The sequence below is a fragment of the Balearica regulorum genome, chromosome 9, assembly GCF_011004875.1.
Source record: "Balearica regulorum gibbericeps isolate bBalReg1 chromosome 9, bBalReg1.pri, whole genome shotgun sequence".
NCBI classification, from domain to species: Eukaryota; Metazoa; Chordata; class Aves; order Gruiformes; family Gruidae; genus Balearica; species Balearica regulorum.
In genome coordinates this window covers 27,768,276-27,792,705 of record NC_046192.1, presented here as the reverse complement: position 1 = coordinate 27,792,705, position 24,430 = coordinate 27,768,276, and the positions used below count along the sequence as shown (strand labels likewise).

General features: G+C 50.6%; 3 protein-coding genes across 5 annotated transcripts in view; 2 read left to right on the top strand and 1 right to left on the bottom strand.

The window, feature by feature from the left end:
• Window positions 1-17,600, top strand: part of KCNAB1 (potassium voltage-gated channel subfamily A regulatory beta subunit 1) — a 70,794-nt gene extending 53,194 nt beyond the window's left edge. For all 3 annotated transcript variants that reach the window (XM_075761703.1, XM_075761704.1, XM_075761705.1), the window contains exons 5-14: window positions 161-205; window positions 1,359-1,403; window positions 1,970-2,013; window positions 5,391-5,477; window positions 10,406-10,491; window positions 11,505-11,625; window positions 12,141-12,235; window positions 14,106-14,226; window positions 15,357-15,445; window positions 16,104-17,600. In XM_075761703.1, the coding sequence (XP_075617818.1) occupies window positions 161-205; window positions 1,359-1,403; window positions 1,970-2,013; window positions 5,391-5,477; window positions 10,406-10,491; window positions 11,505-11,625; window positions 12,141-12,235; window positions 14,106-14,226; window positions 15,357-15,445; window positions 16,104-16,193 (823 nt within the window). In that variant the 3' untranslated portion in view covers window positions 16,194-17,600. The remainder of the gene's footprint in view (window positions 1-160; window positions 206-1,358; window positions 1,404-1,969; window positions 2,014-5,390; window positions 5,478-10,405; window positions 10,492-11,504; window positions 11,626-12,140; window positions 12,236-14,105; window positions 14,227-15,356; window positions 15,446-16,103) is intronic.
• Window positions 17,601-20,046: 2,446 nt separating this feature from the next.
• Window positions 20,047-23,539, bottom strand: SSR3 (signal sequence receptor subunit 3). The gene is made up of 5 exons (XM_075761728.1): window positions 23,345-23,539; window positions 22,554-22,680; window positions 22,048-22,146; window positions 21,280-21,411; window positions 20,047-20,611 (listed from the first exon to the last, which is right to left on the bottom strand). Exons 1-5 carry the CDS (start codon window positions 23,481-23,483, stop codon window positions 20,545-20,547), a joined length of 564 nt encoding a protein of 187 aa, XP_075617843.1. The 5' UTR covers window positions 23,484-23,539; the 3' UTR covers window positions 20,047-20,544.
• A 61-nt stretch (window positions 23,540-23,600) lies between these two features.
• Window positions 23,601-24,430, top strand: part of TIPARP (TCDD inducible poly(ADP-ribose) polymerase) — a 42,015-nt gene continuing 41,185 nt past the window's right edge. Inside the window, exon 1 of the mRNA XM_075761725.1 lies at window positions 23,601-23,786. The gene's annotated coding sequence lies outside the window, so the exon portion shown is untranslated. The remainder of the gene's footprint in view (window positions 23,787-24,430) is intronic.

The window sequence follows — 24,430 nt, the reverse complement described above, 5'->3', positions numbered from 1 at the left end:
GTGCTGGGTCACTGTCACACGGGGAGGGGAGAGCTGCGCAGCCGAGAGCCGTGCCGCAGGCTGGTGTCTGGGTGGCACCGCGCGGGGAGCTGGGGTGGGTGGTTTCCTGGTGCTGAGCATCCTCCTGTCTCCCCTCACCGGGGCTCGCTCTCTCGCGCAGGGCTGAGGTCATCCTGGGGAACATCCTGAAGAAGAAGGGCTGGAGGTACTGTACAGCGCGGCACCCCGGGCACCTGAGAATCCTTCTGGGTTTTAAAAACGCTGCGTGTTAGGTGATGCACGAGGGCCGTGCACGGAGCAGCCGGCCAGGGCTCCCGCGGCAGCTGGCCCTTCCCGGTGCCAGATAAAACCCCTCTCCTCGTCCTTTGGGACTGCCCACCGGCTCCACGAGGCTGCGATCGTCAGCCCGCGGCGCTGCCCCGACTCTTGCACGAGACCGCTGTCTCCGAGCGCAGCGCAGCCGACTTCCGAGCGCATCCGTCGTCTTTTCCGTGCACGGTGTGTCGGGAAGGATGATTTGTGTGTCGGCATCCTTATCTGCGTACGTAAGGCTGGGCATTAGGAATGCAAAGCTGTGATGGGCCTTCATCCTGAGTAGCCTGGTAGGAGATGATACCTAATTTAAATGATGCACATTAGCATATGTTGTGTAGTTTTGAGAGCATTTACATAATCTTTAAAGACCTCCCGTGTGTGTCATATTCAGCCTTCAACTGAAAAATGGGTGCTAGGGGTGCTGTCTCCAAAATCAGTATCCCCTGCGTTAGGGGGATGATTATTCAGTAAGAAATATTCTGGATACAGTGGAAGAAAAAAAAAGCTAAGTCTAGCCAAAGCTGGAGAAGTTACGTGTTTTACACGTACGGTTATGCAGCGGGGCAGTCTGTGAATGATGAATCTTTGATTTAATATCACATGGGAATTTATAGATTAATTCAGTGAATGTATCACTCTTGGAGTTTTAATAACTCTGGGAATACCGCATGGTAATGCGAAGCACTGGACTCGGGTGCCAGGAGGGAACGGTGCTGCAGCTCTAGGTTAAGGGCTCCGGAGATCACTTACTCCATAACTAAAAATGGAGTAAGTACCTTTTTTTTTTGTCATTTGAATTGGCTTCGGTTTCCAGACACCAGCCTCTGGTGACTCCCCAGACCCGGGCGCGGGAGGAGGAGTGCTGCGTCGTAAAAGGATTACGGGGAGGTGCAAACACCCGCTCGGAGCCCAGGGCTGTGACGCCAGGCACGGCCGCCGCTGCGGGAAGCCGGAGCACTGCCGCTTGTCGATGGGCACCATCCTGCTTCCTCACTTAGACTAGAAACGCTTTAACAATGCTATTTTTTCTGGTCTGTTTGCAGGAGATCCAGTCTGGTCATAACAACAAAGCTGTACTGGGGTGGAAAGTAAGTGTCGCAGTTACTCGTAGGGGCGTGCGCTGCGGCGTGCTCTTCCCTTTTACAGCCAGGTGGAGACGGTGGCACCTCGGGGGGGGTTGGGTGCTCCCACTTTCTTTCCCCTCATTTTGCCAAGTCTTCTAAGGCGTCGGAGCCTGGCCGAGCAGCAGCCCCAGCAGAGGCCGGCGTGCCGTGCCGGGTGCGCTCCAGCACCCCAGCAGGATGAGTGCCGCCTTGCTCCCAGACTGCAGCCGATGTCCGCGAAGCCTCAGGGGTGCACAGCCCCCTCCCAGCACCCCCCGCTGCCCTGCCAGCACCCTTACCCCCCCTTAGACGCGTCGGGCAGTAGCGTTACAGTCGGGCACTATCCGTAGCGGGGCCGTGTGGAACGAGCAGTGGTGGTGTTCCTCCCAGATGCCGTTGTCTTTGGACCCCCCGTGAGGTTCGGGCTCTCTCTGTGGTGTGAGTCGTAGCTCCGTTTTGGGGAAGTTTTTAAGGCAGAGTACAAAATTAGCGCTCCCCGGTCATTAGCACCTCGGATCTCTAACAGCTCCATACCTGGTTTTGCTTTGCAGAGCTGAAACGGAGAGAGGGCTTTCGAGAAAGCACATCATTGAAGGTACGTGTTGCACGGGGCGGGGGTCTGGCGCGGGCATGGTGGGGTGCAGCCAGCCGGACCCCGGGGCCGGTGCTCCCCCAGGAGCCAGGGCTGTGCGGGGGGGGGTCCCCAGGCGTCGCTGGGAAGGGCCCGAAATGCCCCGAAGGATTATTCTGGTTTTTTTTTTTTTCAACAAGTGCAAGCAAACGCGTTGCACACAAAGAGCCTTCTCTACCGCATCTCTGCGCAGCAAAACAAAAAAAACCACCTTTGAGGGTTTTGCTGTAATAAGCAAGCGCGTTGTCCTTGGCCGCTGCGTGTGCAGCGCTTGCGGATTTATCACTGATCTGCGGCAACCGGGGTTTGCCACGCCGGGGTTTCATCGCCCGCTGCCTTGCACCGCTGCCCTCACGATCGGCCCCCATCCCGACTGTCGCGAGGCGACGGGGCGCAGGAAGGCTCGGTGGCTGCTCTGCTGACCCCCCTCGGCTCGTTCCCCGAGGGGCCGGGGCGGTCCTTGGCGGAGCAGGGAGCGGTGATGACACGGGGCATGATGTCAGTCGACAGAAATAGCCTCTGGAGAGGTGCCGGGGCCCGTCTGCCGAGCCGCCGGCTGGGGAGGGCTGTGGTTTGCTCTCCGTGCTGCTTCTCCTCAGGTGCTCGGTTTTCCTGCACGGTCCCTTGCCCAGCCCTTGCACCCGGTCCCGCGTCCCGCTGAGCGATGCCGTGTGCCGCCTCGCTCATCCGTCGGGATTTGTTCACCCGGGTCTCCGGTGGGTGTAAGGCACGCTCCTCACCTGCCTTCGCATTGCTTTTCCTGTCCTCTCGGACACGTTGCTGTGGCAGAGGCAGTGAGAGCACGCACGTTTTTCTATACGGACGAGCGTGTTTCAGCCAGCCCGGCCCTTTCTGGAGGGCTGTTGGGTGTCGCGTCAGGCGCCCAGGCGCAGTGACCGCAGGCGTGGCAATAGCTGGAACAGGACTTTACGTGCAGCACCCATAAAAAGACACGTTTCTGTCGTATGAAGGATCAGGCACAACCTCGTCGCATCGAGACGTCCCTGCTGGGGCTGGAGCAGACCCCGGGGCCGAATACCCTGTGCGGCCAGCAGCACGGGGGCCTGGCTCTGTCTTCCACGTAAATCCCAGGTCAAAATAGCGTGGGTTTGGAGAAAAGCCGCGTAAAGCCGTGGATGGGAGCATCAGGCCGGGTCAGAGCTCCGAGGGGCATCCGCGCCGCCTGCCTCCGTTTGAGCCGCTGCTGGCTGCCGCCACGGAGGGATGTGCGGAGCGTGTTCTTTGGGTTCCTGGGAAACGAGATGCTCTGTGCCCGGGTCCTCGGGGGAGCTGTGCCGCTCCCCGGGGGGGCTGCTCCTCCTTGCCAGGCGATGCTGACGCCAGCCGGGGTGACCCGGGGCTGAAGTCCCAGGGGAGCAGCACCCTCCGTAAAGCGACACGCCGCAACGGCCGCAGCACCGAGAAGTGATTCTCTTTATTGCGCTGCCTATTGCTGGGGTAATTAGCCTCCTCTTTGATTGATGAGATAAAGCCTAATTGTTTACAGTGGTGGTTGGTTAAGCTAATGTTTGCTGCCATGGCAAATTAGAAAAGAAAAATTCAGGCTCGTCTATATTACTAGTGTGCCGCGGTGTCGGTAGTTGGATGGCGCGGGGGGAGCAGCCTGTTCACGGTTCACACCGCAGAACAGGCGGAGGCACGCTTTGATCTCCGCTTATCAGCAGATAGCATCCGTCTACAAAAAATCGGGTTTGCCCGCCAGAAACGGCGGCTTTAGCTTACGTTTGGCCATTTGCATGTTTTATCACCAGAATCTGCAACGGCCCATTTGTCACGGCTTTCACCAACCAGGATTTGTTCTGTGTACGTTATAATGTGACATTATAGGGAAAATATTACGACGACACTCACGTTATCTACCCCTCACCCGGGATGTCGCTGTCACCCGTGTCACACCCCGGCGAATACTGTCCAACGCGGGCGAGGTGGGATGAACGGGGCGAGCAGAGCAGCCTCCTCCCCGGGGCGCGGGTTCCGGCATCTTCCACCTCAAAGGGGCTGTTTCCCAGCGACACGGAGCATCGCCCGAGCACGCTCGGTTTTGCCTCGTAGTAACCAGTTTGTACGTCTGGGATTGTCCTGGAAAGTTTTTCCTTATTTAGTATTTCCAGAATTCGGCTACGTTAGGATATGGCTTTCATGTTAAAGTAATGCTGGACAAAGGTTTTTTGGGTTTTTGTGGGTTTTTTAGTAACATTTTATTGAACTTTCATTTGAATACGGCCCCCCGCGCCCCTGCCATGAGGGTGGTGTCTGGGCTGCTGGTGGCACCGGACCCGGAGGTGCTCGGTCGGGGAGGTTGCAGCCATGGCACGGGCACGCTGAACCCATCCGTTTGCCATTTCTTGTGGAGCTACTTCATTAAATGATAGAAAAATACTGGCAGCACTTGAAATGACTTCACAGAAAATGTAGCAAATAACGTTAAGGTCAATGTTAGCTATTTTCTATAAATACATTTGGCAAAACTGGCTGTTTTTTCATCTCAAAATTCAGAGAACATTTTCAGATTGCTCTATTTTGGCTCATTCTTTGTGAACATTCATAAAAACATTTTGTTCCTGGGAAGACTCATAGAAAATAAGTGTTAGAAACCCTCTTCTCTCTCTCACGTACATATATATATATATGTATGTATGTAGGCTTTTGATGCCATTTCCCGTCGGATCCTCATGGAGCAGCTGTTGAAGCCCGGGCAGTCCCGAACCGGAGCTGCACTACGGTGCTTGGCCTTGCTCCGCAGCCCTGCGCGATGCATCGATGGGCACAGCGCGCTCACCCCGCAGAGCGGGTGAAGCCCTCCGGGGTGCTTTATCGGCTTGTCGCAGCGTCCCTAAGCGAGTGCCGCCCGTCCCGGGGGGTGTTCCTGGCAGGTCCCCCTGGGGCAGGGCTTGGTTAGGCGGGACAGGACCCAGGCGACGTGCCCTGGGCTCGCACGGAAAGGATCTGCGCTATGGTGTGGGTTAAACTAACTCCAAACAGGAGCGGAGCGCCGGAGTCGGACCCTGGCAGCTGCCGTGGCTGGCCATGGACACGCTGGTAACTGGTGTCTGTTCCGCTCCAAATCTCAGCCTGATTAAAAAAATAAAATAAAATCTTGTTGAAGGGAGGGAACTCTGTGTGCGGCCAAACTGGTGTCGTCATAATATGGCTGCACAGATGTGGGGCACCATCCTGTCGGGTTGTGTGTGCAGTATATATGTATAGAAATACAACGAGCTCTGGTTTTCCCCGTGCGGTTTCGTACCGGTCAGCTCTGCGCCGCCGCGCGCCTGCCTTGCTCTGACCCTGCAGGTTTAGTCTCTGCTTTGCTGTTCCAGGGCTAAAGGCTTCTCTCCAGAGGCTGCAGCTGGAGTACGTGGACGTCGTCTTCGCCAACCGGCCAGACAATAATACCCCCATGGAAGGTTAGTGGAAGCTTGACTTAAAGGTTTTAACGTGGCTGAGCCAGGCTTAGATCTATGATGGTAGGAAATGAAAAACAAGTTTTTTATTAAATATTCAAGTGGGGCAGCTTAAATATGAAATACCTCATTCGTGATATCCTGGAACCCTATATATTTACACTCCAATGAAATGAATTTGTATCTTTTGGAAGGAAATTGAAGTTTCCTTTATGTCCCAGTAGTGGTTTTAATGTTGTTTGGGGTTTTTTATTTCCTGATTCTTTCAGATAAAGTGAATTTGTGTCTGCATTTGAGGCAGGTCTCTGTCAAACAAACCCCCCCCGGTGCAGGCAGCCGCTCCCCCCGGCCTTGTGCACGTCCCCTGGGCTGCGCAGAGAGCACGTGCCTCGCGGCGCTGAACCCGCGGGTGCGATCCACTGCGCGGCCAGAAACAAGAAAGAATTGGCAAACTTAGGGCGCGTTGCCCCAAGCGCATGAGCCGCGCAAGCTGAGATGTAGCATCTCCGGTGGGCTCGGCTGAGGGGCCGTGCGAGGACGCAGCCCCCCGGGCACAGCGGGGTCCCCCCGAGCGTGGAGAGCAGCGATGCTCTGCCCAGGGCTGGGCTCAGCCTCGGCGCCGCAGCCGCCCGCCCTTCGGTCCTGGCAGGGATGGTCCCGGTTAGACGCAACGAGGGGGCAACGGATTTAGGGACATGCAAGACCCAGGAATATCTGTGCGCTTTAGTTCTATTTTGTTGCCGATGAAGCTGTTCCTGTTCGGTACCTGGCCCTGTAGCCCAGTTACCCAGGAACCCTCTTCAATATGTTTCGGGGTCAGTGCCCTATTTAATGGGCACCGGTTCCCATTCCTTCCCTTTTCCCATCGGAGTTAACACAACCATTCACACTGCAGCAGGAGATTAGCTTCACAGTTAATAAATAAAGAATAGCAAGAAGAAAGCTTTGCGGGCTGCGGAAGCTGTGATGGGTGAGCACATGGAAATCAAACCAACCTGGAGCCGGCCCGGCCCCTTGGAAGCTCGTGGCTCGTGACTTCCAGCGGTCACGACATCTATTTTCTGAACGACTGCAGGGCTGGGTGGCAGCGCTGCTGCCCCGGCCGACCAGCGCTCCGGGAACTGGCCTGGGATCTCAGGACCAGCGCGGATCGTGTAGTAGCTGATGAGGTCAAGGAACGCGACATGTTGTGTCTCGGGGGGAGAAATGACCTCTCTGCTCAGTCAGTTGTCATCTAACGAGGCGCTGCAGAATATATTTCCCGTGGCTGCACGGCGCAGCTGATCTCAGGCGTTTATGGCTTTTAAGATGCTACAGATACTGCCAGCAGCGCTGGGGCTTGGCAGTAAGATATAAACTGTGGTGCTTGGTGAGATTTTGAGCAGGGTGAAAAAAGGGACATTTTTATTATGAATGGTGTGGTGTTGATTCTTCCTATGCACTTCATGCTTTTTTTATGGTTCACCCACTAAGCCACTTCTATCCCAGAGCATCTGTTGAACCATCTGTCGGTTCTGCGCTCTCTGGCGCGCACAATAAGTGCTGAGCTACCTCCACAAGCCGTACGATCCCCGCTCCGTCCCCTTACGTGCCTGTGCTTTTCCCAGGAGCAAGTAGCCGCTTCCGATGGAGAGCGGTTTGCAGGTAACCTTAAAACGTTCCCTGCTTGTGCGACTCGTGCCGACGCGCGAGGGTCCCGCTCCGGCAAATAAAGCGGTTGTGTGCGGTAAGGTACAACCGAATAACTCAAAGGACAAACTCTGGCTGTTCGTTTGGTTTTCTCACTTGGTGCGTGCAGGCAGGTGAGGCTTCTCTGTTGGCACTCGGGGTCCTCCGTCTGCTGTGACGTGTCTGTGGGCATCAGCAGGGGATGCATCAGCAAGCTAGAAATGCTCAGCTGGTCCACCCCAGCCAGAGCAGCATTGCTTCCCGCTCCCCCAGGCTGGTCCTGGCCCGGCTCAGGCCGCCCGAGGAGGCGTGTGTAACGGAGAGCTAATGAGACGAGACGAGTTTAATGCCGATTGCTTTATTGTAGGTGACCCTGGTCCCCAAAGCGGCAGGCAAAGCTTGCTTAATCTAAAAATCTGCAAACATATTTACCTTTCTCAAAGGTCTCAGAGCAAATTAAAACAGCTTTTCATCGTACAAGCCATGCAATATTCGCTTCAGGGAACACCTGGAGACGAGTACCCCGCACAAAGCTCTTTGTGTAACCCCGGCGTCAGGTCCGGCAGGTCCCTGGCCAGGACAGCCGTGTCCCTCCTTGCCCCTGCCCGGTCTCAGCTCTGCCGGAGCAGGCAGGATGAGGCCATCCGTGGGGCCGTCCTGCCCCCGGGCCGCTCTGCCGTCACACGGTCCCCTCCGAGCGGGGACCTCGGGAGCCGGAGGCTGGGAAGCATCTCTGCTGCTCTCCCGGATTTCTGCGAGTCTCACGTCTCATGAGGTGGGCTGGAGGGCTGATCCCCCAGCCGCGCTAGCAGATGCTTTTTTTTCATCCCGAGCGGCTTTTCCAGCAGAAGAGCTCCGGCTGCGGGGAAGGAGGGTCCCCAGGGTCCCCTGGCGAGACCCCTGCTGTCACTGTGCCGGGGGACCGGCCACCGCTGCACCGCCAGCCCCCAGCCCTGGTGAGCAGGTGGGGAAGGTGACACGGTTCCGATCGGGGAACTTTAAGCTGTTTCAAAATTATTATTTTTATGCTGCTGGAGGCTGTTTTCCGGGTTTTGAAACATTCATTTCTATTTTAAAAAAAATCTGCCCTTCTTAAGTGATGCCATTTGTGCCATCCAGCTGGCAGCCGCGGCATGTGCTCTTCACAAACCACCCCATCGCCATGCCCATGGGAGCAGTCTCTGGTAAACAAGAAGATATATAAATATATATATATATATATATTTTCTGAGTTGACTTCAGTGTTTCTTGAAAGGAGTAGAGGTGGGAGAAATGAAAACAACCACGGACCAAAATGCATAAGAGGCGCATGATGAAATGCTTATCAAAATTCCTCAGCGGTAGTGTGGCAAGAATAGAAAACCAAAGCGAGTGAGAAGCCGGCGCTGCCGGGGAGGGAGGGATGGCCGTGCAGCACCCCGTCGCACCCAGCACGCCTGCGGGTAGCAGGGTGGCTGCTTCGTAACGGGGCATTTTGTTGGACTAGTACCTGCCTGAGAATAAAATGGTTAGAAATAGAGAAAAGTATGGCTTTGGCCAAAACAAAGAAAAAAAACCAAACAAAAAACCCAAACCAATATTTGGCATTTGAACTCTTCATCGGGGAAAAGGCTCCTCAAGGTGACGTTTCCACTGCGAGGAAATCTCCGTTTTCGGGGGGAAGGCAGGAGCCTGGCGCAAGAGGCTCTTGTACAGCCCTGCGAGGTTATAAATGGAGCCTTCATCATCTTGAGCTGCTTGTTGCTGCCTGCAGAAGAAATCTCACAATAACGGCAAGATTGGCAGTGTAATCTCCCCTCTGCCAAGCTCCCTTTTTTTTTCCTTTCCATAAATAGGACAAGGATCCTCATGACATAAAAGGCAGCTCAGCTCGATCTTAAGACAGCGATGCCCGGAGTCAGTGTCCGAGTGACAGCCGACACGCCAAGGGATGCAGTGAACACACAGGGCTTCTCCGCGCAGCCCTGCGGCCGACCAGAGTCCTTTCGCCCTAGTTTGCCGGGTCAGAAATTTGAGGCGTAGACGTAGAGTGTTGGTGCTCGCCGCTTTCCCACGGGAAGAGCGCAGGGCGATCCAGCAGCACAGCGAGGTGCCTCGCGCGGCGCTGGGAGCGGTCGCTGAGCACTGTTCTCTCTCGCTTCTCGGAGTGCGTTTAGCCCAGTTTTGCCCGTTTCGGTGACGAGCTGTTAGCGGGCAGGGTAGTGCCCGCGCCCTGGCCGCTGCTGCTCGGCTCCGCAGGGCAGGGAGTGCCGAAGCTCAGCGAGAAAAGGGAATGTATTCCTGCGGCTGGTGCGGTTATTTCTGCTCTCACGGCTGCTGCAGACCCCGGCGGTGCCCAGACCCTCCCACCCTGGGGACCCCGCTCAGTCCCGGGGACCCCGCTCTGCCCCCGGCTCCTCTGCAGCAGCGACGCGACGGGCCCCCGCAACGCCGGTACCCAGCAGGCTGCTCCCAGGGAGAAATCAGGCTTAAAAACGAGTTGCAAACAGTAAGCAGGAGCTATTTTCTTTATACCGTTAGAGAGGCATCGTGCCAGGCTCTGCAACCTCATGAGGGACAGACAATTCTTTCTCCTGTTCTTGCAAACCAAACTTTACGATGGGTCGTTCCCCCGCAAGTAGGCAGCGCTGCTCAGGAGAGGTCTGAGGGATGGAAAGGAAAGATCCCGTCCCGGCACGCGTGGCCTTCCAGGCTTCCCTCTTCCCCAAGGGAGGCGAGGGCGCTGGCACCGCTGCGCTCAGGAGCTGCGCCGGGTTTGGCAGAGGCGCTGCCCGCTCCTCCCGCCGGCGGCAGGGCGCTCGGCCGAGCAGGGTGCAGTCGTCCGGGTTTGTAACTCTATCGCTAGCACCCTAACGTTGCTAGTAAAAAGAAGCAGGACCGAATGTCTGCTTTTAGTAAACAAATTTAAAAATAAATGTAATTTATATTTAGCTTATTTTTCGACTGTGCTGCCCTCTTGTGTTAAATTTTAGAAGAAATATTATCATAAGGCGGTGGTAGGCAATAGCCAGTTGCTAAAAGCAGTATTTGAACAACTGCAGGTTAGGAGTCTTTATGTTCGCACTGCCGATGCTTTTTTCATCCATGCTGGAGCAAGAGAACGCAGCAGAAGGAGCGTTTGATGCAAAGCTGCTCAGGCTTGTCGGCGTACTTGGTGTTTATCAGTGTCTTTGGGAGGATTTGGTGCTGAAAAATTGGCCTCTGTGCAGTTCTCATACTTTTTTTTTCTCTCCCCCCCCCCCCCCCCCCCCCCCGTCCTTTAGAAATTGTCCGAGCGATGACACATGTAATAAATCAAGGCATGGCGATGTACTGGGGAACGTCGCGCTGGAGCGCCATGGAGATCATGGTAAAGTCGAACGTTAGGGAAGCGTTGACACTTGGTCATTCTGCTTCCAGGCTGCAAAGTCTGCTGAAAGCCACGCTGGGGGCTGAACCGCACGCCTGGGTCCGGGCGGGGATGTTTGCGGTTTACTCCATCCAGCATCTTTTCACCTACAATAGCTTTAAAACCTGTTCCAGAGTAAGCCCAATGTTAATTAGGAGAAGATGATCTAGTGGGTTTGGGTGTCTCGGCTCGTGTAATTGGGGGTTGTTTCATTCTGGGTTTATTTGGCTAGATTCAAGGCTTTTGGTAAAGAGCCGGTTTGATGTCCATGCCCATGGCACGTTTAAGACGTGGCTCCTGGCAGCAGCTCCGTGACCCACGGGGCCATCAGAGCTGCTGCTGTGGTGGGAACAGTCCCCGCACGGGGGAGAAGCCCCCGCGGGCAGCACTGCTCTGTCCGTGTCGCGTCCAGAGGTGCAGATGGGAAATATCCTGCTCGGCCGCAGAGGCCTCCTAACTGCCTTTACCTGAAGGAGGCTAGACGTGGGGAACCCGTGTCCTGGTCGTCCCTAATGCTTTGTCAGAAGCATTCGTTGTTGCCCAGAGAGCTGGTAGATGCCCCATCCCTGGAAACATTCAAGGCCAGGTTGGATGGGGCTCTGAGCAACCTGATCTGGTTGGAGATGTCCCTGCTCATTGCAGGGGGGTTGGACTAGATGACCTTGAAATGTCCCTTCCAACCCAAACCCTTCTGGGATTCTAAGAGACGCCAGGATGGTCCTGCTGCTCCCTGCTTTTTGCAGTGGGGTCAAAACACGATAAACAAGCTCAGCACCATCCATCCCAGCTGGGAAGTCTGGCTGGTCACTGTGCTGGTGCCAAAGCAGCTTTGGGCTGGAGGAGGCAGAAGGTGGGCACCTTGCTGAGGGACAGTGACGCTTGAGTTCCTTGGCTCCTGTACACTCGAGGAGCGTTGGCCGGTAGGTTACCTTTTATTCAATGAAGTACTTTATCTACTGATTTCCTTTCTCCAGGAAGCCTACTCCGTAGCCAGGCAGTTTAACATGATACCACCCGTGTGTGAACAAGCTGAATACCATCTTTTCCAAAGAGAGAAAGTGGAGGTTCAGCTGCCAGAATTATATCACAAAATTGGTGAGTCTGCTGTACCTTTCGGCTATTTCATTTGCAAAAAGAAATACAGAGCAGGCTGACCCGTGGCTCCAGATGGGATCAGCGCTCTCCTCCCCTGGATCGGAACGGGACAGACAAGTATCTATCTAATGACCTCAAAGAAAAACCGGCTTACTGTGCCGGTGTTAATTGCCACGGCTGCTTCTTACTCTTTGAGACTCAAGGCAGCGTGGATGTAGGAGATACCCGGGCTGAGAAGTAGGAGTTTCAGGTACTTTGCTGCAGCGGGAGCCAGGATGGGGCTGGAGGCTCTTGCAATAAGGTTTTGGATGAATAACCCAGTCGGCGTCTCCCAGGAAGAAGCCGCTGATGCCCCCGAGGGCATCAGCGGCTTCTTCCTGGGAGACACCGACTAAAAATCACTGCCAGCAGCAATAGAAACAAGCAGCAATTGTTTTGCTTTTATTTTTTGAACCAAAAGTCCTATTTTTCTGATTTCTCCCGGTCCCCTAAAATCTCCTATGTTTTTTCTGCAGGGGTCGGGGCAATGACGTGGTCTCCGCTAGCCTGTGGGATCATCTCAGGGAAATACGGCAACGGGGTCCCTGAAAGCTCAAGGGCTGCATTAAAGGTATTTGTTGTTGTTGCATATTCGAGCAAAGTAGATGTGCTGGTTTTGTGAGGGCAGGGAAATAACAAAGGGAAAACAGATCCCTCATGAGAAGGCTGGCCTGTATTGATAGATCAGCTCGGTTTCTCTGGCAACCACACTCCAAAGTGCAGGAGAATCTGGGTTATAAAGATGCTGCAGGTTCCCCCCCGCAGCCAGACGATGGCTGCGAGCTGGTTGTGGGGCAGCACGCAACTGGATGGGGAGCTGCAGGAGGATGCTGCCACCACCCTTACCTTGACCGGACATCGTCAAGGAGAAGGCGCAAGCCCAGGGTTTCTGTTGTGCCGATGGTCCCGATGCTGTTAATTGATACAGCTGTGACTTCAGAACCTCTTAACCACCCGCAGTGGGTAAAACAGACTCTGGCCGTGGGTCCTGGGTGGTCCTGCCCTTTGCCGGGCAAGGCAGCAGCGTCTCCAACAGGTTTAGCATTGCAGTGTCACCACAGCGCTCGGCTTCTCCCATGATTTTCCTGATTTTATTCTTATTGGGGGTTATGAGATCTCCTTCCATATCGTGCCTGTGGCAGGCATGTTATTTAATGGCTTGAAAAATGGCAGAGCATTAAAATGTCATGGGTTTGGGAAAAAACCCAACCAAAACACTACTTGAGGCTCTGTATCAGCTGATGGGCAAAAGCCAACGCCGCCTGATGCGTGCCAGCATACTGATGTACGTCCCCGTGCTGGTTTTTGCTCAGCTTGGTGCTTTTTAAGGGAAGATGCAGTCTACACTGACGTGCTTACAAAGGGCAGCGTTTTCAAATGTGGCATTTCATTGCATTTGGGATTCCTTTCCAAAATAAAATATATTCTTAACACTTGGTAAAAGCTAGCTAAGAAGGTAGCATTGCAGAAAGGATCCAAGTTAAATTGAGTGAAGCAGAATCAAGTTTCAAGTCTGCAGCTGGGAGAACAGAAATCTCAGGTTTAATGAATTTTCTAATCTTGAACAGTCATAGTAAAGCTTGAACAAGATCAGGTGTTCTCAATTTTTTGGGGGGGGGGCAGTGGGGTGTCAAAATCTTTTCAAGTTGACTAGTAATATGAAGTTCAACATGACCAAGTGCAAGGTCCTGCACATGGGTCAGGGCAATCTCAAGCACAACTGCAGGCTGGGCGGGGAATGGATTGAAAGCAGCCCTGAGGAGAAGGACTTGGGGTGTTGGGGGATGAGAAGCTCCACACGACCCAGCAATGTGCGCTGGCAGCCCAGAAAGCCAACCGTGTCCTGGGCTGCGTGTCCAGCAGCGTGAGCAGCAGGCAGTGTTCACAAGGGAGAATGGCCTGAAGCTGCAGGAGGGGAGATGGAGATGGGATGGGAGGCAGAAATCCTTCCCTGTGAGGGTGCTGAGGCCCTGGCACAGGGTGCCCAGAGAAGCTGTGGCTGCCCCTGGCTCCCTGGCAGTGTTCAAGGCCAGGTTGGATGGGGCTTTGGGCAACCTGGGCTAGTGGAGGGTGTCCCTGCCCATGGCAGGGGTGGCACTGGGTGGGCTGGGAGGTCCCTGCCCACCCAAACCAGTCTGCAGTTCTATGAATATTTCACTTTTTTCCACTCTGTGATGGGATTCAGTGGTCCAAAAATAAAGCTGAGAAGGTTCCAGACCGAGTCCATCAGTTGCATAAAGCCAGAGAGACACTGACGTAGGCTCTCACAGGAGACATCCTGATCCTGCCGTAATTGCTTTGGGCAGCAAAGCATCCTGCTATTCGGCCTCAATTACCTCCTGGGTTGGATATGGCTTTTTAAGAGCTGTTAATAATTGCCTTAAGCTTTCCATTGTGGAAGATTAAAGCTAACGGTCGATTGCAATGTAATTCATCTCCAGTGCTACCAGTGGCTGAAAGAGAAAATCATAAGCGAGGAAGGCAGAAAGCAGCAGGTGAAGCTGAAAGACCTGTCGCCCATCGCCGAGCGCCTGGGCTGCACGCTGCCTCAGCTGGCCGTCGGTAGGTGACGGGACGGGGACGGATGTCACTGCGCCTTCGCCTGTTGCTGTTGTCACAAATGCATCGCCTAGCGCGCATCCTCGTAGCGCGAAGGGCGACGCTCTGAGGTGCGGACAGAAAGTTTGTGCCTTGTGGGTTGTTAAGAGACGAGCGCAGGAGAAACCTTGTACAAACCCCGAAAGCTGCAGGTACTCTGTCAGTGCTCCCATCGTTTCACCATCAGAGACGGTTAGGTAAATGGTAACACAGAAAAAGACGCGTTGGCTTTCAAATAGGACAAAGGATGGCTTTGTCTTTGCAGTAGTTGTAGATCTAATATTTATTTAAAATATTTCAATGATTATTTACTATCAGGAGTTATGGAACAAAATGCCAGAAACACGGTAAGAGTGGAGATGAGCAATGCACTGCCTCACTGGGAGAAGGCTAACGCATTTCAAGGAACGCAGTAAAAGACCAAAACAAAACTCACTGTAGGATATTAAAATGCCACGTATTGCTGCTGACCTAACCCCTGCTCCGTCAGCCTCACACAAAATAACTTTTTTTTTTTACCACTAATTTAAAAATTACTTAAAATAAGATTGTTTCCAGCATCATCATCAGGCTTCGACTGAGAAGAGGGCTGGTGTACCCTGGGGCATCCACGCGGGTCCAAGCCTGACCTACCCGTTTCTCTGACGGGTCCTTTCCCGGGTGGAAGCCATCAGCTGTTCAGCACGCTGGGCTGAGGGACACCAGAGAATGCTACTTCTTAAAAACAGAGGGTTCAGGGCTTGTTTTTTCAAAGAATTATCTTTGCGCGGCTGAGAGCCAACGCTAAAAAATACCACACGCCTCTGTTAGAAAAATGATCCCCAGTTCAAAAGCCAAGAGGTGAATCCCTGTGATTTGTGATAGGGGAAAAACCAAACCCCACAATTAAGAAAACTGCTGGGACATCTGCTGTATGGTTTGTTATCTGACCTGCGCATCTTCGTCCTGGTAGTGTCAGAGGAGTAAAGTGAAGGTTGAGACAAAGAATGTTGCTGTTACTTTTCTACTATAAAAGCTCTGACAAACACTAGGATCTGGAGTAATGCCGTGTCACGAAGCCTATGTTCCTGACCATCTTGTGACTTTATTCCCAGCATGGTGTCTGAGAAACGAGGGGGTGAGCTCTGTTCTTCTAGGATCTTCCAACCCAGAGCAGCTGATAGAGAACCTTGGAGCCATACAGGCAAGTGCAGGTGGTGGTGGCACCTCAAGAGGTGTGGGGTTAGCTGCTGCCCGGCTTCCTTTGGGGGTAACACCAGCATATCTCGAGGCTAGCACTCACCTTCTCTTAATATAGTGTTAACACTTTGTATTTTGTTTCAAGCATCTTCCAGTTCTAGTTATGCATGTTAATTAAGCAAAGCTATAGTGCGTCACCATAACTTACAACCGTTTGGTGGTAGTTAGAGCTGGATCCAGCAACAAGAGGGTGGCATCGGCAGGTTTAGGGTACCTGAAAAAGCAGGTGACCTGATTCCAGGACACGCTGTGATATATTCTGCGCTAAGGCTCCCGCAGGGCACGTGCCACTTGCACCCACCTTAATTATTCTCTGTCGCTTTTCACAAGAGCGGCTTCCTCTGATGTTCTTGCCACCAGCTCGCTCTCCACTGTGGCTGAGCAATATCGTGTGTATGAAGTTTAGGAGCGCTCCTGTGATGCTCTCACCGGATAAAACTACTACAGTAGTTTTTCCTTTGGGGGCGAAAGGTATTAGATGACTGTTTAAGCATCTGTCGCACAAAAAGCCAGAGGAAACCTTATTTGATAAAATCTAGATTTAAACTTGGCAAAACCTTTAATGGAAGCTTGATTAAACATCAGTTTTCTTCTACCCCTAGGTCCTTCCAAAGATGACATCTCATATTGTAAATGAAATAGATAATATTCTGGGAAATAAGCCCTACAGCAAGAAGGACTACAGATCATAATGCAATGCATGAATTCCCTGGACTGCATGGTTTAACAAAGTGCTCTGTACAGAAGTACAGCCCCGAATTAATATCCGGTCATGAGAATCATTCAGCAGCTTGCTGCTCGGTGTCTACTGTCACGGGATCCTTCGAGATGTGTGCTGTTGCTACTAATCTGCAGTGAAATTTAAAAGCACAGTTGATCTCTCTTCTAACCAGGAATAATCTTATTTTCTTACTTTCGACTGAATTCATTAATTTTTACTTTACTCTTAGCACCTCCTGCTTGTGCTGTGAAAAACACTTGTAAAGCAAAAAATAATTTATAACCTTCAGGTACTTGGTAATTAAAGAAGGATGTACAGATCTATTTTTTCAATGAAGAAAAGCCAGCTACAGCTTAAGGTTTTAATAAAACCACATCTGGGAAATCTCAACTATAAAGTTTCTTCAGGTTAACAGATAGAAGGGGCAAGCTCAAATTTTCCGTTTCCTTTTTTTTTATGCTGAATATATGCTTTAGATTTCGTTTGTAGTTGAATAAAGAATGTAAGACAGAGACTTAGTTAGAAATTAGATAGCTCAACTTGTAACTTGACAACTATTTCAGCTGTGGAGTGCTCCTGGGAAGTATTTCTGAACACAAGCCAGAAGAGCACAGTTAGGAAACCCAAACACGCATGTCAGGTTAATAAAAACAATGGCTGTTTGCAAAATTCTGATTCTACATAAACCTGAAACCAAGAAAGCCATGATAAAATATTGGGGTTTGCATCTATAGAAACCTGCCTCTACTTCTGCCTGCTTGTAGACATAGCTACTGCAAATTTCAATATTCATGAGCTTTTAAGGATATAGATACTTATATATATATATATTATATAGCTGCTGAAAAATACCAGAAAAAATAAGGTACGTACTTTGGGGGAAGGTCACATTTGCTTTAACTTGTTCTGGAATTGGGCATAAGTAAATGCATAGTATTTTTAAGACACATTTTAAACAGGTGCGGTTTTTCGTGAGCATTTCATCCCTCTACAGGAGTTGATCGTAAGCACTTAGATATTAATTTGCCCATCTCAAGAAACACATCATGTTTTACCATGAGTTTGCACCTATGATGTCAGTACATACTCCTCACTTGTATTGAATCGCTTACTTTGGGCACACCCTTCCTAGGGGTACAGCTGTGTACAGTATTTGTAGGACCCTTGTATTCTAGTCCCTTAACCCCAGGTTATCTGCAGAGCGTGTGCAGCATTCGGTGGGCCACGTGAACAGATACCGATGATACCCGAGTTGTCTTCTCCTGTATTTAATCCATGAGCTGTGGTATGTGTAAATGAACTTAGCTGCTGTATAGCCAGAAATGCAATCTGACTTTGACTTCTGCTTGGACACAATAAAAGCATTTTGTGCATCTAATTTTATATGTAGAGACCTGTTACTAACAGCAAGACTGGTTTTGATCCTGCAACGGTTTACGTTGGAAACAGGTATGTATGGTTCCACGGGGAACCACTGCTCTTGTACCTCGGTCTCCAAGGACAATGACCTCAGGCCGGAGGAGCGGGTACGGCCGGAGAGCGAAGGGCTGGTCTGGCTGCGCATCTCAGAGTTGGTCTCCTACAGCAGAACGCGGTCGTATACAACATTTTGGCCTGAAAAAACACGATGTGAATGTCCTCCTGACACTTCACTGCAATCCTGCTGCAGTTCAGTCACTGGGCTCTCCAAAATGATGCTCTCACTCACGGCTGACCCAGGCGGAGACCACTGCCCTGGTATTACCCCACTGCTCTGGGCCACGTCCCCCAGCTTTGCAGCATTAGCTGTGAAAATTAACTGTTTAAGTAAGTACTTTAAAATCTGCTTCAGGGCAGCACAAAGGCTTCAGCTATTACACAGTTAACAGCTTTATTATTTTAACAGTATAATTATTTTCCTGGTAGCAGACTAGCTCCTTTTCTTACCTCTGGAGGTACAATTTAATGTTCAACTCTTCCTCTTCTCAGATACATGGGAATCCAACAACGTATTAAAAATATATTCATTCCCAACTTCTTTTTTTCCAGTTGAAAACAAGATGGCATTATCCCATACTTAAGAGTAAAAGCTTAAAAGTCGGCTTGCCTAATACTGAGGGCAATGGGATGCCAAGCAGTAGTCTAGCTTTAGGCTAACCTTTGGCGGGTCACTTGTAGTGGGGATTGCAAGGGGGGGAAAAAAAAAAAACCCAAAAAACCCCCAACCAACAAAATTCAAAACCAAACAAAAATCCAAACAGCAACAACACCCCCCCAGCACTGTGAAGGAGGCCACAGAAGAAGATTCGGCTTTCTGTAGAAAACCAGCCCGCCCACCCACCCGCTCATTTCAGGTTGTCAGTGCTGCAAAGTGCTCTCTCCAGAAAACTTCTGACACATACTAAGCTCCAAGCCAAGCAACTAAGGTAAGATACAGAACTGTTAATAAAAGACTGAGCAAACTGACAGTAATAGCAGCAGAAAGCGCTGCTTCAAATCTCTCCTCTAGACAGCAGACTTTGTGGGAAATACAGCCGCCACCCTCTAAAATGCTGACAGGGCAGTCTTACCCCTACTGCTGCCGACAGGTAAAAAAAATCACGTAAGTAGAGTACTGCATACTTTTGGTGGGAGCTGCGCAAATCACCAGTGACCAGCAAAACAGCAACATTCAATCCCCGTTGCTTACAGAGTGCTCGACTCAGCCTCATGTTTGATTCTGACCATTTATAAAAGTTTGCTAGAATTTTGCTAAAATGCTAAATACTTAGACAAAAATACATACAAATTATTTCCTTGATAAGAAGTGATAGCTCGAGGAAAGTAAAATTATGCAAGGCAGGCACTGGCAATACGGACAGTCCCTTTTCGGTAGCCAATAAACAGGCAGAAGCAATAAAGAAAGATCCACCTATTTTGAGGGAACACAATCACATTAATGTGAAGAATATTAAATGACCAACCAGAAAAGTAATTTCAGTGGGAGCTCTAAAGTGCACCAAAACCACTGGAATTTTCATGATGTAGCACGATTAGTACTATCTTTACTGGGAAGCAAAGTAAAAGTAAATTACACAGTAGCAAGCTGAGATTGAAGACCTCATCCAACCCCCGATCCCAAAAGATGCTGAGAAGTATTAGAACAGTCAGCAGGCATGGGGTAATTAGGTCATCGTTTGTGAGACTGTCCTGGCTGCATCTGTCGGAAACAGAGACATTCCAAGCTCAGCATACTCCAAGGCAAGCCAGATATGCTGTCTCTTGCACTTCAGAATCTTCACTTTTACATAAATACAAATTGTATTGAAGTAAAGATTAGCAACGTAATTGTTATGTTAAATCTGATTATAAGCTTTCTCTTTCTTCCCCATTTCAGACTCCAAGTCTGTAACAGCAGTGTCTGTAACTGTCACAACAGAACTCCATTAATAGTAGTAGAGTTTAGCATTTAACATAACAGCTGCTTTACTGAGAGCATGAAAAAAAAAGGGAAAGGATTCTCTGATAAACCCATTATAAACAGCCAGCTAAAGCATTTTTGTTAAGCTGTGCCAGGAAAACTGGCAGGGTTTTTTTATTTATTTACAACTTTAGAGCTGAATGAATAATTTAAAAAAAGTACATTCAAACCACTTCAAAAGCATTTTTCTTGGAGGTTTAGGTTTTGTCCTGACTCCAAGTAACTTAAAAATGAGGAGTATTTCCAATGAAAACAGTATATATGTTAACTTGCAGAAGACCCCTCCCTTCCAGAAGCAGAAAGAGTTGACAAACCTACACACGCTGCTTGCCTGTGAAAATAGCCATTTAAAAAAAAAAAAAATTAAGAATGGAAATACAAAGAATTAAATGACAAAAAAGCTTCCTCTTTATTAAAACTTTTCAAGTTACAACAATAAATGGTGGATTGTCACTTTTTATCATTAGTGAGTTTGGACTCTCATACCAGTCACCAAACTTCCATGGGGATTCTGTTACAGGTTGTAAGTACAACCGTTTGTGCCGCTGTGTAGCGGTCCACGCAGTGTACTTGTCTAACAGTCTGCAGTACCATCACACCCACGCAGTGCTGCACAAGGGTTATGTTTGGCAACTGCTCACACACCATTTTTTGCATCACTAAGTAAAAAAACCTGATGAATTCAGTTATAGAATAATACATTTACTTATGGTATCTTTACATGGGAATTCACTCGTTTTGGATTCAAACCCTCCCCCCATACCCTCAAGCAGTCACACTATAAAAAAAAAAAAAAATGTGTTCCTACACCAGCTTTACACTTTTGTATGGCAGCTGAACCCTCTCACAGAAATAAACTGGTGTGGGTTGCTGGGTTTTTTGTCTACTTGGACCCTGTAGATAGCAGAGCAATCAGTCCGGATGAGGCACTTATAGAGAGAATATAGTTTCTGTATGGAAAAGGTTAAGGACATATACTTGTAAAGGTACCGCTTCTTTTGTACAGAACATTTAGTAGAAATTTTATGAAAAACAAGGGATTGAAATGGTCTTTCCCCGTAGGAGCTCTAGAATTGCAACATGGTAAGCTGAAGTGCAGCTTACAATCAAGGCTGCCGGCAGGATGCTGAAATGTACTTAACTTCAAAATTAAGACACCGATACTGATAAATACTGCAGATCTTTAATTAACATACGTGGCCCTGATCTGCAGTACTTATTTACTCAAGCAACAAAAAATTTTACTTGTGATGTTACTGAAACTGAACAATCCTGTAGCATAAGAGCACCTGGCAACTAACACCAATGCGGTGTTTCTGTAAGAATATGAGCTGACAATTGCCACAATGACAATTGAAATGGCAAAGCCCTAAGAATTTCTGTATGTTGTCCAAGTGACACCCTTAAAACCTCTCACTTCAGACGTTAAACTTTTATGTGACTGGGACTTTTTTTGTGGTATTCTCTATTTTTATGTTCCATTGTTTCTAAGATGAGGTACTACAATGAACTGCACATATCAACACAGTAATCTCACTGCCCACATGACAAATAGAGCTACTAACTACAACACGTAGGATAGGACTCTGGTTGTTTCAGGCATGGTAATAAAGGATACACAGTGGGGTTGAAGTTCTTCAGCACAAAAAACGAAGCAATGATGACCAAGACCAGAAAGAGAGTATTGTTGTAGAAGATGGAAAAAGTTGTTGCTTCGTAGTCTGCCACTTCATTTTTCTTCCACAGAATTCTAGGAACAAGTAGAGACATTATTCATATCCTGGCACACCACCATTATGAACCCTGCATACATATGTACTCGTACCCTTCAGTGACTTGTTTGTTTTCCTACCAGGCACATCAAACCTCACCCTTCATAAATAACATTTTTTGTAAATTTGTATCTGTTAGATGCTACCAGTGTGCCCAGCAATTAGAAGGGAAGATACCGCTTTTTTCCAGTGATTAGCAGTGCAGTCCAGCAATGTACGGAAACGCGACTCTGAAGGAACTTGCATGCCACTCTGCAGAATACATCGCACTAGCCTGTCCTTAAGAAAAGGAGCTTTTTCTTATTCCTGAAGATAGCTGTGATGCTTACTCCTCAGAAAGTTATTAGAAGGCCTGTACAATAAGTTCTTTTGCTTCACAGCTCAAGGGATAAGAGGTTGCCTTATAGGACCTTATTGATAAAGGCTGCAATGTTTGAGACCCTTCATTGATAACTCACCTCAAAAAGGCTTTACAGATGAACAAGGAGCTGACAGTACAGCTTCTACTTACCAGAATACATAAAAAAACAATGGCCAACCAACAGGCTCTCATATCCTACCCAGAGCCTTCAAGATACCAGGCAGCAGAAAATGAAGAGAACAAAGAGGATTACCTTTCATCCTTCTCCTTACGAGACATCTTCCTATTGTCTGCCTCGGACAGCTTGCGAGTAACTTCTTTGGAAACAGCATCTTCTCTTTTCTGTGCTACTCTGTAAGAAACACCATTGAAGTTGAAACATGAGAATAAAAAACCCCAGGGTTATAGGAAGTTGTATTTATAGCAAAGAATAATACCTCACCAAGACACCGAACAGTTTTGCCAAGTTGAAGGGACAAGTAATAATCAAATTAGTAAAAGCATCAGTCAAATATATTTTGTGGCAATAAGCACCGAGAATGAAGGTAGGTTTGCTATTTCATTGTACGCTTACCTGACAAGGCTAGTCTATTCCATAATCACAAGAGAGATGACAGAAACCAATTAGGTGACAATTCCGTGTAAAATAGTTTTTGGAGTAAAATTTAAGACATTCTTATTCATAAAAAAATGCTGTAAATGCTGGTTTTGTTAAATTATTTAATAATAAGTTCTACTTCAAAGAGCCACCAAACTTACTTGTGTTTGAGAACAAACTTGACGTTCTTGTACGCAAAAGCTACCAGGTAGGTACTGATGAGGGTCATTACGCTATACAGGACTGCGGACTGAACGAGATCCATATGCCATATCCTCCAATAAAGCCCTTGAAAGAAAGAAAAACAGACTTTTTGAGTGGTTTCTCTCTCCAAGAAAAATGTCCCCATGGGAGCCCTACGCAGCTTACTAGCTCTGCAATTCGGCGCTGGCTCTGCCAGACCAGAGCCAGTACCTGCAAAATCACTTGGGGGATCTTTGAACCGTGTTGAAAAATACTTTTGAACAGAGAAATCCGCTGTGCTTTTGGCTGAAAGGGGCCTTATGAGAGCATGTCAAACCCGGCTGAGAAGCAGCCCAGTGCAGCCAGCCTGCCAGCTCCAGGCAGCGCCGATGCTGACACGTCAGTGTTCCATCACCGCCTCGTCCATCTTTACGCACCACAGAACCACCACCCTGCCCGCTGTTCCAAGCGGGACCGGCTTCGAACCTGGCTCTAACGGGCCACGGAGACAGCCAAGACGGCTCCGCCTGGGGTCGGCTCAAAGCCGGCCAGGCCCGGGGCAAGGCGAGCCCCAACAGCCCGGGGATCCGCACTCGGCGGCGGGCCAGGAGCCCCAGGCGGGCTGTGGGGAGTCCCTGCTCTCCATCAGGGCCTGCCGCGTCCCCCCCCCTCAGGGCCTGCCGCCGCCCCCCTCAGGGCCTGCCACGTCCCCCTCCCCCAGGGCCTGCCGCCGCCCACCCACCGCCCCCGGGGCCTCCCCGTCGCTCACAGATGGGGATGGCGGAGACGATAAAGGCGTTGCCGAAGAAGAGCGCAGAGGACTTGGCGGAGAGGTTGCGGCTGAAGTCCTGCAGGAGCAAGTCCTCCTCCGACTGCTGCCGCCCGCCGGGGCCGCCCTTGGGAGCCATGACGGGACGCGGGCCCTGGCACACTCACCGCCCCACGGCCCCTTCCGGGTCAGGCCGCCAGCGGGGCGGGGGCGGGCCGTGCTCACAGCCCTTCCGGGGGACTGCGGCGGGAGGGCGCCGCCCCTCTCGGGTGCGAGGCCGTTGCGGCCGTTAGGACCGTTATTCCTCTCACGCCCGCTCACCCCCCCTCACCTCACCGGTCCCTTCGGTCCCTCGCCCGCCCCGACGCGGCTCCGCGCAGCCCGCCCCCTTCCCGCCCCGGGAGGCCGGCTGCGGGAGCGCGGGCCCCGGTGGTTGAGGCAAGTGAGTAGCCGTGGGGACGCCGGAGGACGCGCTCCCTGCTGGGGCTGCCGGCGGCGGCCGAAGCTGTAGCGGTTTGAGCGGGGGAAGGAGCGAAGCGCCGCGGGGAATCGGCGTGTTTCCCCTTCGGTCCTTCTCCCCTGGAAACCCCCGACCTCCAGCTCCCACAGAAGGGGTGTGATCGTTGGCACCTGCTGCTGTTGTTCTTCTGTGGAACAATCAGGCCTAGTTATGCTTTTAAAAAGCATTTCCGTGTTGTTTTAACTTGTAGAAGTGTTCCTTAACCTCCCTGACACGCACCAGTTGGGGAAGCCCTGCGTGGGGGGCCTGCGCAGCGTTTTTTAAGGGTCCCTCTGCAGTTCGTGGTAACAGCGTGGGGGGCCCACGGGAGTTTGGGGCATTGACAGCCGCGAGGGCTTGCCGATGCAGTTACAGCTTTAGGGACGTTCTGGTGGCCTGGGGTGACTGTAGTGCTCCTTGTCTCTTGGGACAGCACTTTTTCCTTAACATTTGTAGCCGTTTTAAGGAAACTTTATTTAACAAAGTGTGTGTCATTTAAAAATTTAATTAAAGTCATCCTTCTCGTGTATTTCCCCCAGTTACTAATATTCTTTGCAAGAAAAGTTACGAGGTGCACACAATGAGGA

What these genes read in the sequence shown, in the direction of transcription:
- SSR3 (XM_075761728.1), bottom strand. Translation starts at nt 23,483, where the DNA reads ATGGCTCCCAAGGGCGGCCCCGGCGGGCGGCAGCAGTCGGAGGAGGAC. An exon ending in AAGTTTGTTCTCAAACACAA is followed by an intron (nt 22,147 to 22,553) that starts GTAAGTTTGGTG and finishes TGTTTCTTACAG; the next exon opens with AGTAGCACAGAAAAGAGAAG. An exon ending in AAGAACTTCAACCCCACTGT is followed by an intron (nt 20,612 to 21,279) that starts GTATCCTTTATT and finishes TTTTCCATACAG; the next exon opens with AAACTATATTCTCTCTATAA.